The following is a 14,883-nucleotide window of genomic DNA, read 5'->3' as shown; positions in this document are numbered from 1 at the left end:
GGATCTTTAGTTGATGATGCAAAGTTGGGAAGAATTATAAATGCTAAATCTTCTTGAAGGGATTCAGCATCAGCTGAATCCCTTCAAGAAGATTTAAATGCTTTTTTTTGGACAAAAGAGTAGGATTGTAGTTTTAATATCAATAAGTGCAAGGTGTTGCATTTTGGAGTGCAGAAATATAAGGCTATATACTATACTGATGTTGCCGTACTGCAGGAAGTGGATGAGATTAGAGATTTGGGAGTGATGGTTGAGAGTAGACTGAAGTTTAGAGAGCATGTTGCTAGGGTTGCAAAGATTGCACATCGTAGTGCTGCTATGATAAGAAGTACTCTAACATGCAAGGATAAGGAAGTGGTTATGCCACTGTATAAGGCACTGGTCAGACTACAATTGGACTATTGTGCTCAGATTTGGTCACCTGGTTTTCAATGTGATGTGGAGACATCAGAGAGTGTCCAAAGATGAGTGACTAAAACGATATCAGGAGTTTGGAATGCTGGCTATGGAGAGAGCTTGAAGAGATGTGGATTGCAGAGTTTGGTGGATAGAAGGAAGAGAGGTGATATGATAGAGACATTTAAGTTAGTGAGAGGATTTTATCACATTAAATTCAGAGGGGATTATAAAAAGAGTAGAAGGTGAGAGGGGAAGAGCCACAGGTCATTCCTGGAAGTTATGTAAAAGTGTGGTGAACAAGGGTGTGAGGAGTAGATTTTTTACATGGAGAATTGTCAGTGACTGGAATGCATTATCAGAATGTTGTTAATGCAAGGAGTGTTAGGACTTTAAGATTCTATATGATAAATATGTTGTCAGTTGAATGAACCTCCCACAATGAGTCTGTCGCTCCATGGAGGATGTAATAATAACAATAATAATAATACCATGAAAGGATTAACATGAGTGACTGCAAATAACAATGCTTTCTAATACATCTGACTAGTATGTAAGGCTATTATATAAGATTGTAGTACATAACTTATACATGCTGTTTATATACAGGGTGGTCAAAATTAAAGTATTCCTGGTTAAGGTGTAGTGGAACTCCACTCATTGATCCAAATGCTGCAAAACTTTGCAGGAATACACTGTGCATCATGCAGAAGCAATATCTGAGGAAAAAACGTAGTTCCGAAATTCACCACTTGCGGGTGCTGTATAGTGTACCAAATGTAGATGTAGTAATTTTTCTGTGTGTGAGGAGAAAAGTGACACAAGCATAAATAACATATTTTTATTCACTTTCATTATGCACTCACAGGCTGTACTGTTCAATGTGCTGCCCTCCCCAGCATGCCACAAACTGATTCCTTTGCACAGTGTGTTCAACAACAGAATGCAGCTGGTCAGGATTAATGCTGCACACATGCTGTCTTTCAGTGCTGGCAAGTTAACAAGACGATCACGATAAACCATGTTATTGAGAAATCCTGAGAGCCAGAAGTAACATGGGGTCAGATCAGGTGAACGAGGTGACCATGAAGTGGGAAACGCATGGCTGAGCCACAGCTCAGCTATGCATTTTGTTGTGCCACAGTTACAGCAATGCCTGTTGCTGTGGCACAACAAAATTGTTTATCATAATGCAATACCTCTCAGCAGTAACTGAGAAGGTCACAGGACCTAACTGGCAAATGTCATCAAAGAAGAATGGCCCAATGATAAATGAAGCTGTAAACCTGCACCAGATAACTTTGGATGAATGAAAAGCAATTTGTTGGATTGCGTGTGGGTTTTGCATAGCCCATACCTACCAACTGTGGGTATTCACAGCTCCGTTCAGGTGAAAACGAGCCTCATATCCCCACAAAATCATCCAACTCCATTCAAGAAAGGAATGCAAAAATAAATGTCAGTCAGCTTTCAAGGTTCTGTGTGCAGAACTCTTGTGTCAGGGTTATCTTGAATAGGTAGAAACACAGAATCTTCCATAGAATTTTTCAGATAGTAAGGCACATTCATGTGTCTTGATACAGCACATGCACTGCAGTAACCAATGTTGTTATTATTATTATTATTACATGGCACCTCCAGGGAGTCCAAAGACTCATTGAGGGAGGTCACCTATTCCACAACTCTCCGTCTCCATCTCCACCACTCATTCCACCAACTACTTTCATTCATCAACACCAATGCCATCTACTGCCGACCACCACTACTAGTATTTTCACAGACAGTCACAAACATCTATGCCCAAGGTGGATTTGAACCCGCAGCCTTTTGGCCGGAGAGTAGATATGCTAACCACTCGGCCAACCAGGCTGGCTTTATTCATGGCTGCTCCACAATAGTAGTAGAAACCTCTGAAATGACTGGTTTCCAACCTCTGCCAAGTCTAATTCCCAATGATCCTGTTTCTTTAAACGACTAATCATTCATCGCAGAGCACATGGAGAGAAAGAGTGGAACTCATCGAAATTTTTCAGGCGATGAAATTTGTGGAGTACAGCAACAGCATTGCAGCTTCACGAGCAAAGCACGTTGGGGTAAGGTTAGTGCCATCACTGTGGATGGTACGGACAATCAGAATGAAGGTAAAAATCCCGTGTCCATCTTTTTAAACCCTCCTGACACCTGCTGAGTTGCGTGATATGCAAATTTCATGCATATGATGTTACAGTGCTACTGGTGGTGAAGTTTTAAACTTTCATATTTATGAATTTAGGGACACAAAACACACGTGTTGAAATGATTATTTTACTAATTATTAATAAAATAACAATTGATGTTTCGACCCATGTATTGAGGTCATCATCAGAAAGATACGTGTGTATATGAAAACAAGCTGTGTGCTCTTGCACACCACAAAGGTAAATTATTTAAGCTGTTAATTGATCTTTTACTTAGCCTAACCTCTAGTGGTTAAAAAAAAAAAATAAACTACAATAAACTGCTAAAGTCCTCCCGTACTAAGATTTTCTTCTGGATTTGTACAGTTCAGGTTGCTATACTAAAATTTTCTTCTGGACTTCTACAGTTCAGGTTGCTATTGAATGTTAAAAAACTTCACCTAGTCTTCTAGTATTGAGATTTTTGTTTGGCTTGTTCTGGTTGTTGCTATAATGGTTGCAAATGGGTCCTCCACATTCTTGGAATGGTTAGACTGTCATTTTTGTTCAGATTAGGATTGTGTTTGGGCATTTCACGTGCTTCTTTAAATTTCCTCTCGAACCAGGTTTTGGTGTGGTGTAGGGACTTGGTACCTTTCCAACCAATTCTGTGGTATGTCTGGAGTGCGTGGTCTGAAAGGTCAGTTTTTCCAAAATGGGAGGGTATTCAATGCGTCATTTGTGTTCGTCCTTGGAATGGTTTGCCCTGTTTCTCCTATGCATGATAGGTTACATGTGCATTGTATTTTGTAAACTCCCTGGGGGGGGGGGGGTCCTAGGTGTGGAAGAGGATCTTTGGAAGAACTGAGTAGGTGTCTTAATTTTGTCGGGAGTTTGAAGGTGGTTTTGATGTTGTATTTGTGTACACAAAAAAAAACATCGACAAAGCCTTAAAACAGGGATACTTAAATTTTGATCACCTGCATTTATGCAGAATAAAGTTCATACTGATAGATTATTTTAATAACAAAATAAACAATAACTTACTTTTTCTTCCAACTTTCCCTTCCTTTTTATTGGTTTGTGATCATTTTGAGCATGATAATCAAAATCTTGTGGGAACAGTTCATGTTCTTGTTGATATATATTTTCTAAATTCTTCATTTTGGAAAAGTAATCACCACTCTCTTTATAATAATGAATGTTCCTAGAAAACAAGTTACATTTTTTAATTTAAAAACAGCACTTAAAAAGATTAGATATTCCTAAATCTTTACATTTTAACCTTTCATAATGGAAAAATTTGTATTCCTTATATTTAATTACACTATATTTCTATAAATATGTATACTGATTAAAATTCAGTATGAAATAAATTAACGTGCAAAACACATATGGTTGTAAACCTGTAGTTCATTAGTACAATCAGTAGGCTTTAGATTAGATGATATCAGATAAATGAGTTCTCATTTTGATGACTTCTGTGGTAAGTTAACATGATCTAATATAATGTGGGTATGTAAACCACATAGAACAAATTGGTAGTACAAAATTTTATTTATTTATTTAACACTTAGCTGGTAATGATCAGAGTGTTAAATATATTTACCTACTCTCCAACCAAGAGATCATGGCAGTCCCACAGTGGTATGGGTGTTTGTAATAAAAAAAAGAATATGCTGAATGAGCTTGTATAGTTCCTTGACTTTATAAGGCTTCTCTTATATATATATATATTTTTTTTTTTTAAAAAAAAAAGATTAAATGACTGAAAACCAAAATTTTCTCTTTTTTTAAAAAATGTCTCTCAGCCCAGTAAATCTGTTATACCATATATATATATATATATATATATATATATATATATATATATATATATATGGTATAACTTTTATTAATAATGGTTTCTCTCCTAATAAAATTGACAAATTTCTTCCCCCCAGTCACTCAACTACTTCTGAAGATCCCTCTTCCCCCAGAGCCTTCATCTCTTTGCCTTACATCAGCTCTCTTTCACCAAAACTGGCAAAAATTCTCAAGAAGTTTAACTTCAGAACTTGCTTTACTACACTCCCAAAACTTCGTTCAATACTTAGTAAACCTAAAGAGAAACATCTTCCAACTCAGTTTCCAGGAGTGTACAAGTGTACAAGATTTTATGTGATTGTGGAAAGCCATACTATGGCCAGACTGCTAAATCCATCCTTCTACGTTTGGAAGAACACTGTAGAGATATCTCCTACAACAGGACTAGAGCTAGCGCTCTCTCTAGCCACGTTCTCTTTTCAGTTAACTCAGACGAAGGCCGCCAACACATTGTGAACTGGACTCAAACTTCTAAATCCATGTGTGCTATGATGAGCTCGAGAGAAAGATTGTCGAATCTAGAGAAATTTCTCTAGATTCTTTCCATATCAACAACAGCCTAAGTTTCAATCTCTCTGATGCACACATTGCCTCTGTTCAGTATTGGCGCACTCGTGACAGCTTGTAGTCTACATTTATTTGGAACTCAAGCTCGCATTTTGTTTTCAAACACGCTACTGTCTTTTGTACTTGTTCTGTTAATGCAATTTTAAGTCTGTAATTTTTTATATATTTCTTTGATTGTGATACCTAATGATGTTGATCAATTTAACGAAACTAGTAAACTAGTAGTATCTTTTCAAATATACCATGTCATCTCTTTATCTCTCGGTATCAGTCATTAAAACTTTTTATTAATATTTCCCACTAAGTAAAAATGAATTATAATAATATAACACACACACACACACAAGAATATGCTGAAAAGTTGTAACAATTTGGGATGTAGGAATTGAAGTAGAACCATGTAACTTACACATTATTCTACATATTCCCACACGAAGTGTTATACATTTGTTACAATGCTGCTGCATCATTTGCAATCCTCTGAGAAAAAAGTCTTTCTCTTGTTGCACAAACCAGTCCTCAGTTTCAGATATGACTTCATCGTTTATGGTCAATTTTGTTTAAGTGTTTCTTTAAATTTGGGAATAGGAAATAGTCAGATGGGGGCAGGTCTGGTGAACAGACCAGGTGAGTGAGGCAGACACTGAAAGCCCAATACACATGCTCATGAAACCCAACAGACCATACACAACTTGCTTGGGCTATGGCAAACTGAGCAGAGGCATGTGTAGCAAAAGCAGCACATGCCTCTGCTCAGTTTCCCATGCCATTTTTCCTTCAAAGCTGTTGAATAAACTGCTGTGATAACAGTTTCACCTTTTTTTGAGGTACTTGGTAAGGATTACACCATCTATATCCCAAAGATAATGGTAAGAATCTTCCCTGCTGACTTTTGGGTTCAGAACTTCTTTGACCTTCTTTGATTTGTAATCTGATTTCTAAAAATGACCCAAAATTCCTTGAGATGACAGCACATATCCTCTCTTTTGGTCGGCATTCACACATGTCGGGGATCCATTTAGCTGAAAGCTTCTGCATATCCAGATGTTGGTGGATAATGACCCCAACTCATTCCCTGGATATCCCCAGAGTCTTTGCAATATTTTTGGCTAGTATTTGTCTGTCATTGTGGATCATGCACTGCATCGATGTTTTTCAGGTGTGATCGCTGTGGAAGGTCTTCCTGACCTGGGGACATCTATTGTCTCAGGATGCCCAGTTTTAAGCTTGGCCACTCATCTGGCAACTGTGGGATATGCTGGGTCAAAGTCCCCTATAGTCTCACAGAAAGTTTGATGAATCTCAGTTGCGGACTTTTCTTGCAGCACGAAAAACTGGATAATGACCTGCACCTCTGTGTCTTTGAATTTCTTTAACCTTCTGATACATATCCTTATATAACTTAAAAAAAAGAACAAATTATTACAATTTGATGAAACATGGGGGTTAAAGAGTTTTAAAATATATTCTTTCTTGTGGTTATGTCAGTTGCTTTATCAGAACTTTTCATCCCCCCATATATAAATATAAAAAGACTAATAACAACAGAATGGGCTTTTTTAAATATTTAACACTGTGATTGTTATCTGCTTATAGCTTAACTCTTTGTTTTATTTACTATTATTGTCTAAAGAAGTGAATCATAATTATTTCTTGAAACTAGCTGTGTTAATTATATACATTTTTTTACTACCAATTTGTCTATGCGGTTTACATACCAGCATTATATTAGATAATGAGTCTAATCATCTGATTGAGACTCATCTACCACCTAAAGACATTCACAAACATCTAAGCCCTTTAGTGGATTTCAAATCTATGACCTGTTGGATCAACAGCTGAGATGCTATCCATTTATTCAACCAGCCAAATGAAAACACAGCTTTAATGCTGTTCTTAATTCTCTTTCAGACAATTTTATCTGAAAATATCTGAATAATTTTTATCTGAAATAATCAGATATCTTTACTATATCTGATAGCAGTCCATTTCATAGTGTCTTCAAACTTTGTCTATATGCAACATTTATTAAAAAAATTAAAAAAAAAAAAAATTGAAAAGCTCTCTTTATTATCCATAATGCAAGGTATAAATGCAACCACAGCTCTTATCAACTCAAAAATTTGCCCATAGTACGCAGCAGACTATTTGCTATAATAAACTTTTCTTGTAATTCATATGAGTTTGCTATAGTGACATCCAGCAAGATAAAAAGAAAAAAAAACTATCATCGCCATCATCAAATTACTGACATGTACCGTCATAGGATATGATAGCACTACATGAAAAGGGGCACTTAAGAATCAAAGCTGTACAACACAGAGGAGACCTCGTAGCCTTTAAAGGAATGCAATGAACTGACCAGGGCTTCTGACTTAATGTCCAATCCTCACCTTATCGTGGTGCACCCTGTTAGGTATCTACCTGGATACTGAACAAATGAGGATGAGCTGGCAATTTGGGATTTAGCCGACCAAATTATATTCTTACTGGCTTAAACCACAATTTAAAATGATGTACAACGTGATAGAAAAAAAAACAAAAAAACTAAAGAATAATAAAAGCCATTACAAATCTTGCCGACTATATTTTGCAGTCAGTATCATCAAAGAAGCATTTCCTGAACCTCAAGAAAAATACAGCTGCACTGAATTACCACCAATTTTAGGAGACATTGTTAAGACCACTTTCATTCCAGCTTTGCACTCAGCCTACAATTCGTAATATTTAAATATTTGCAAATGCAGGAAACTTGCCTCCTGCTGAAATCACAGTCAAATCTTCCAGTATTTAGCTAAGGCAATGAGACATAACATCTGCCATCACTGCTTCAAAGAAACTTCCATGACTCAGTCAGCATCCACAATGCCCTTTGGTTAGAAAGACCCAGGTTCAAATCCTGTCCATGATGTGAGGAACTTTTATCAGTGCTTTTCAACTGAAAGTGAGTTAGCAAGTCTCATGCATGGATAGCAATTTTTTTCCCTCCTAGAAACTGGGTTTTTCATCCTGCATAAACAGGCAAACCAGCCATAAGAACTCACATAGTTTACTGCTATAATGCTGGCCTCATATCTTTAGTTTCTTCAATCATAAATCCAAAACAACCAACCAACCAACTCTGCTTCTATGTCTCATATCCTGATAATACTACGATAACAAAGGTAATATTAGTATGTTATTTTTAGGATATTTAATAAGTCTAGCAGCAATTGAGACATGATTTTTTAGTGAAGATGAGCAAATTAAATATGAAAATAAATACAGAATAAGCAATACTGGTATGGTGTGAAGCTAGATGAATAAATTCCTAACATGCTAAATATTTTGGTTAAATATTTTTAACTAATGTATCTGAGTGTTAATAAATTTAGTTTAATCCTTTATTCAAATGTAAGCAAACAAAGTTTGCACCTGAAAATATCTTCAGGACTGAGGTAAGGTGGTACAAGTATATCTGAGTGTTGGTTAGCAATAAAGCAAAATGATCAAACACCAGAACTAAAGATATAAGAATTCTGAGAAAAATTAGGGGAGTGAACAGCTGATGCATTAACCACTAAACTGGCTTTGATGTATTTACATGTTACTAATTACACTGAAGTTAATAATAACATCTGGATACCTCTGAAATAACAAGATAAAAAGCTTATATTTTTTATATATCCTGACACTGTGGCTGTTTGGATGGTTAATAGTAGAATCATTAATATATTAACAATGAGCATATTATGAAGGAACTTTTTAACATTAATAATGTATGAGCAGAGCTAATCTAAAGTGTGGTCACAACAGAATGGAGAGGAAAGAGATTAGCAAAGCAGATGTTTGATGGCAGGAAAATGAGCCCTGAGGAAGACCAAGATAAGTGGAGTGATGCAGTTAGTAGTGCATTAGAATAGTGAAATGTAACATCTGGCAACTGGAGACCTGATAACATACTGATTTGGAAAAATGTGGTTCAAAAAATTAGCAATGACAAAAATTTATCATGTAGTACTATAATCCTTTATTTGTTTAATAGATTGTAATAATATATGTATTCATAAGGAGAATAAACTGTGTGAATATTTGTGTGAAGTATTATTAGTTATTACAATTTTCTGGATTAGAAACAGATGAAGAAATGAATAATAGAACTACTGAAACATGAACCTGTCCTCTCCCTCTCTCTCTTTCGAAACAAGATCCCACTTTACCAAAACTTATAACATCAAGATGCTCCACATAAAGTCATGTTTGATGAGGATTACCTCTGGCCTTTCATGGCAGGAATACACCATATCCAGTATGGGACAGAAGTCATTACAAGATCAGGAGGATTATTTTTTAGAGTCAGCCTTGGCTATGCATTCTCCTAACCTGAACCAAGTATGGCTGCATTAATTTTCCAAAAATTTCAGAGATTATTATTTTAAGATCAACTCCTACATAGCTGTAATAGATATTTTTTTACAACATTGCCAAAATAGGATTTCAGATGATTTATCCATTACAATTTGAACTGTTTCACTTAATCCAATGAAATATAAACTAATTAATAAACTTTTTTTAATAATTGAATTCGTTTGGTGTTGTAACACTATTAAAATAAGTTATGAATCATTTATATGGATCACATTATGAATGAAAATGATATCAAAACTGATATCAGAATCATAAATGTCAAACTTAGCTCTCTGCAGATGATGTTTTTGTACTCCTAACCACTCTAGTGCAAGTCTCCAGTTTTATTTAATTAAATTGAATAACAGCTGTAACAAATTTCGTCTGAACATCAACAGTAAAAACAGGTAAAAACATAGAAAACATCAGATGTATTCTCAAAGGAGAACCTATAGAGCAAGTAAAATAATTTCAGCCATTTGGTCTCAGTTTTTAGTGAAGATGGCAAATTAAATATGGAAATGGACAGTAGAATAAGTAAAGCTGGTATGGAGAGAGAAAGAGAGAAATGAACCAAAACACTAAACTAGCAATATATATATAAGACAGTCTTCAAACCAGTTTTAAATTATGGATCTGAGAGTTGGGTTAGATCTTAGAAAGCACTTGATCAGAGATTAGAGACCACAGATATGAGAGTTCTGGGAAAGATTAAGGGAGTTGCTAGATGAAATCAATGGCAGAATCATATTAATAAGGAAGATATTAGGAAGGAACCTGACATTGTTAGCATTCAAGAATGTGTGAGCAGAACTAATCTAAAGTGGCATGGCAATGAACAGGGGAGGAAAGGTCAGCACAAAACAGCAGTTATCTGATGCAAATATGATGGCAAGAAAAGCGACCCAGATGAAAACCAAGCTCTATGTGGAATATGGAATCAGTCAGATGTGCCTTAGAAGACTGAAATGTTATGTATGACAATATTGGAATGCTAATAAGTAATAAACTAATTTTGAGGAAAATTGTTGATAGGAAATTAGGAATAACGTAAACTTAATCATGGTACTGATTATTATTTGTGGTCCAGGTATACAATCATCACCATTATGTTCAATTTCCTGATATGCACCCTCAATGGGTGTATACTATAGACTACTGTGAGTCTATAGTATACACCCTATATAGATTGTACAGACTACAGTAGTCTGTACAATCCTTGAGGATGCATTTTAAGAAACTGATGATGTGCATTTATACAATGAATAATAATCAATACCCAAGTCTTTCTACACTTGTTGATTGTAAAATGGATATTTACTCTTTTGTTTCCTGATATGCACCTCAATGGGTGTATACTGTGGACTACTGTGACAGTAGCCTATACAATCCTTGAGGATGCATATTAAGAAACTGATGATGATGATCATGATGATGTACATTTATACCATGAATAATAATCAATACCCAAGTCTTTCTACACTGTAGTGGTTGATTGTAAAGTGGATATTTACTCTTTTTTCAGTTTCATTAATAACAAATATATATATATATATATAGCCCAGCCTGCTTGGCCAAGTGGTTAGTGTATCTGCTCTCCAGCCAAGAGACTGAGGGTTCGAATCCCGTGTAGGCATGGATGCTTGTGATTGTCTTCTTCCAATATGGACTGGGTCACCATGGGAGTAGTAGACCCAAAATCTCTTGCAATGGGAGAGGCCTTCACCCTGCAGAGGGTAAAAAAATAGGCTGATAATTTTTTTTTTTTAATATAGCCATACTCTAAGTAAGAGCTGCCATATCTGGTTGGGTTGTTGAGAATTAGCCAAAATGTTATTTACAATTTTCACGAGACACATCAGTGTAATATATCTATTAATTATATAGTTAGAAATGGCTAGATCTTAGCTGAAACAGCTATGTCCTTCCCAGTGACGGCCAGTGAAAATTTTAAGTGGGGGTGCTGCATATACAAAATAAAAAAAAATCTTTTTTTCCTAATCAGTAACAAATTTATTAATAAATAAATTTACATATTAAAAAATTGCTTTATTAAAAATATTTCACCCTCACCATGAACAAACACCAATAATAAGTTTCGTATCTCACAGAAATAACGTATGCAAGCATACATACACTGCTCAAACGAGCAATGTCAGAATGACCTGTAACGTGCAATCACAAGTGCAAACGAATATTGACAAGATGGCTGCATTTGGCCAAAGTGATAATTCTGACACTGTGTTAGATTGCAGCGTATTTGTTTCGTGTAACGATAATTGAAAAATATAATTCTTTTCATATATTCAACAGTGACACCCCTCATAATTCAGCCTTGTATCTATAATAAATAAATAATTATATGTTATTTTAACAAAATAAAATAAGATTTACAAAAAATAGTTCACCCTCACTACGAACATGCACCAATAATAATAAAAGTTTCGTTATCTCACAGAAATAATGCGCGCAAGCATACGATACACTGCTCAAATGAGCAATGTCGGAATGACTTGTGATGTGCAATCACAAGCGCAAACGAATATCAGTGAGTCTGGCTGCAATTGGTCGAACGTGATAATATCGACACTGCGTTAGATCGCAGTGTATTTGTTTCGTAATCTAAAGTGTTAATCGAACAATTCCAATTATTAACTATTCAATTACTGTCAAAACATAAGCTGTAACCTTTAACATGTTGTATTGCATTCATATAATGTTGTAAGCATTGTTATTATTTATAAACACAAACAAAATTTAAATTTTTCATTTTTTCCTTGGGGATGCTGCAGTGTCGCAGTGTTATGTATGGGCTGCCACTGGTCCTTCCACTCCACACACACACACCGTTTGTTTTATTTTCAATTAAATTTTTTTTGTATTTTTTTAAAATTCATTTTTTACCTGGTTTGGACATCCTGCTCTAGAGTCCAAAGAGAACTTTTTTCAAGCCAATTCAGTCAGGTCTCCAGAGATCTCACAGTGGGCAATGAAATTCATCTACCATCTAAACAATCAGTTGATTGGAGAGCACTTATGCTAACCACTCAGCCAATCAGACCGGCTGTTGGCTGTATGCTTTTATTTATTTGGGTACCTTCCTAGTGTGGCATAGCCACCTTCCTGCAATGTTTCTGATTCCATAATTCTTGAATGCCAGAAAAAAGACTGTTACAGGTTCAATTCCAGATGCTGATTAGAAGAACTCTTCCTAAGCCTTTTTTTTTTCAATTTGTCTCTAAGTAAATCTCCCACATAAGCAAATAGGGTTCCTCTCCAGGAAACTCAGAAAAATTGACTGTAGAACTCACACTATTTCAGTAATACCAGTTATGGTTTAGGTAACCAAGAGATGGCAGCAGCAGCTGTCTACTGTATTTTTGTCATGAAGTTTTCAAAATCAGTGCATCTAAAGATAGTGCACAGCTGCTGCTGATTTCCAAAAGTTAGTTAAGGCTCAACGAGTTTGGCCTACTCCTTTTGGAGTAGGATTTATTTATTTTGATTTTATTTATGTATTAACGTATACCTAGTAGATGGATTATGCATTGGTTACTCATAACTATTATTTTTCAGGAAATAATAACTTTAATTAATACTTTCCTATATTTTGGCAAGGTTACATTGCTATCATTAGAGATTACAAAAACAATGATATGTGCAAGCAGATATTAACAATGGACAAATGAGGCTGAAGAAAGGCAACCAAAGTGAGGCCTAGAGTCCTAAATGGTACCCACTAGTGAGCTAGATTGGGTGGTCTTGGCCATTGGGCTGAAGATATAAGGATGAATGCTTCCCAAATTTGAGGCAGTCTCTGAACTCAAATTTGGTGAGATTTGGAAAGTTTCTCAGAGATGAGGCAGATTCCAGGAATAGCCTCTCATATTTGTATTTGCTGCCATAGAGTAGAGTGATCTTCTTCCAGTGTATCCTGTCATGGTGTCGGCAAATCCTGAGTGGCAGTAATGGTGGAACCAGATGTAGTCCTTGTGTTCAAAATTCTGATATTGGCTGTCCTGCCTGTTTGGTGACAGTAGGATCATTTGCAACTGCAAGGGACCTAGTAGACACCTGGTAGGTCTAGGAATATGGCTGGTCTTTCATGGAGCAGATAAGGAATGCCAATTTTTTTATCTGGTCTGTAAGTGATTGTAAGGTTGCACTTCCTTAGGATTTTTGTCAATTTTTCAGATGAACCCCAGATATATGGAATGGTGATAGATCTTTAGTAATTTCTGCTCTGAAGATGGCAGGGGGGGGAGGTTGCCAGTTTAATATTTCTTAGATGTGGAACTTGGTCAACTTCAGTAGTTAGGGCACCGTTATCAGAACTGATTGATATAGGGTTTTTTTATGATCCCATATTGTTGGGGGGGGGGACTGCTGGTGAATGCATTTACCTGTATGGTCGTCTGTAAATGGAGAATGCCAGGGAACCATCAGGCTGGTATGTAATCAGAGTGCCTAGGAATGGGAGATTATTGTTATTTTCCTTTTCTAACATAAATTGGATCCTGGGTTGTTGACTGTTTAGATGTATTAAGAAAATATGGTGAGCATATCCAAGCTATTGAGCCAAATGGAGAACACATAATCGACACAGCATAGCCAGATAGTGGGTTTATGATGAACAGAGTTTAACCCGGCGCTGGTGAGGTGGGAAAATGTAACAGAAGTGGTAAGGTGGGGTCCCACAGACCCACCTTACCACTTCTGTTACATTTTCTCTGTGGATTCTTCTTTCACAGTCTTGTTCTGTATCAGATTCATGGTTACTGATTACTGTATTTTCCGGTGTATAAGACGCACCCAAGAAATTTAATACAATTTTCTGGAAAAAAAATAAACTTTAAAGTATGATTTAAAAAAAAAAATGGATAAAATAATAGGTAATTTTAAATAGCAAACTGACCTTTCAGAAACCTGCAAAACCCATGTCACTGTCATCTGACTCTTCTCTATCATCATTAATTTCTTCTCTTTCTTCTTCTTCCTCTTGTTCTTCATCATCATCTTCATATAAGAAATGATATTCACTTCCATCAAGAGCATTGCTAATTCCACATTTCAAGAAAGATTTAACAACAGTTTGTTCATTCATTTTCGACCAAGATATCTCGCACACTTGAGAGATCGATGGCCGTTTCAGGGCACCCTTTGGTGGTAACAGATTTTTCCACGTTCCGCGTGCTTTTCATTACGCAAATTGTACAAAATCTCCTTCTGACCGCGCCAAGTTCTAATCATTTTTTCTGTAGGCGGAGGTCCAAAATGTCTTTCAGCTTCCCTATTCCCGTGTTCTTCCGCATATTTTACAACCTGCAATTTGTAACTTGAAGTATATGAATGTCGCCTGTTTTTTTTCCATCACTAAAATCTCCGGGGAAATATCAAACTGAACACAAAATATCTCAACGCGTCAACTCAATACTGATAAACATCAGTAACTGATTACTCGGATAAGATATTATGAAACTTGAATAGGGACTCCCCGTTCTTAGTTAATGAT

General features: G+C 36.0%; 1 protein-coding gene across 1 annotated transcript in view; it reads right to left on the bottom strand.

The window, feature by feature from the left end:
- LOC150101176 (uncharacterized) overlaps nucleotides 1–14,883 on the bottom strand; it is a 202,517-nt gene that overhangs the window by 151,278 nt on the left and 36,356 nt on the right. The window contains exon 4 of the mRNA XM_090402185.1: nucleotides 3,600–3,759. Within this exon, the coding sequence (XP_090258311.1) occupies nucleotides 3,600–3,759 (160 nt within the window). The remainder of the gene's footprint in view (nucleotides 1–3,599; nucleotides 3,760–14,883) is intronic.

This window comes from Typopeltis vanoorti, chromosome 12 (assembly GCF_054136105.1).
Source record: "Typopeltis vanoorti isolate ZY-2024b chromosome 12, IOZ_Tvanoo_1.0, whole genome shotgun sequence".
Classification (NCBI taxonomy): Eukaryota; Metazoa; Arthropoda; class Arachnida; order Uropygi; family Thelyphonidae; genus Typopeltis; species Typopeltis vanoorti.
Note: the sequence above shows the minus strand (reverse complement) of the source record. Positions and strands in the feature narration are given on the sequence as shown.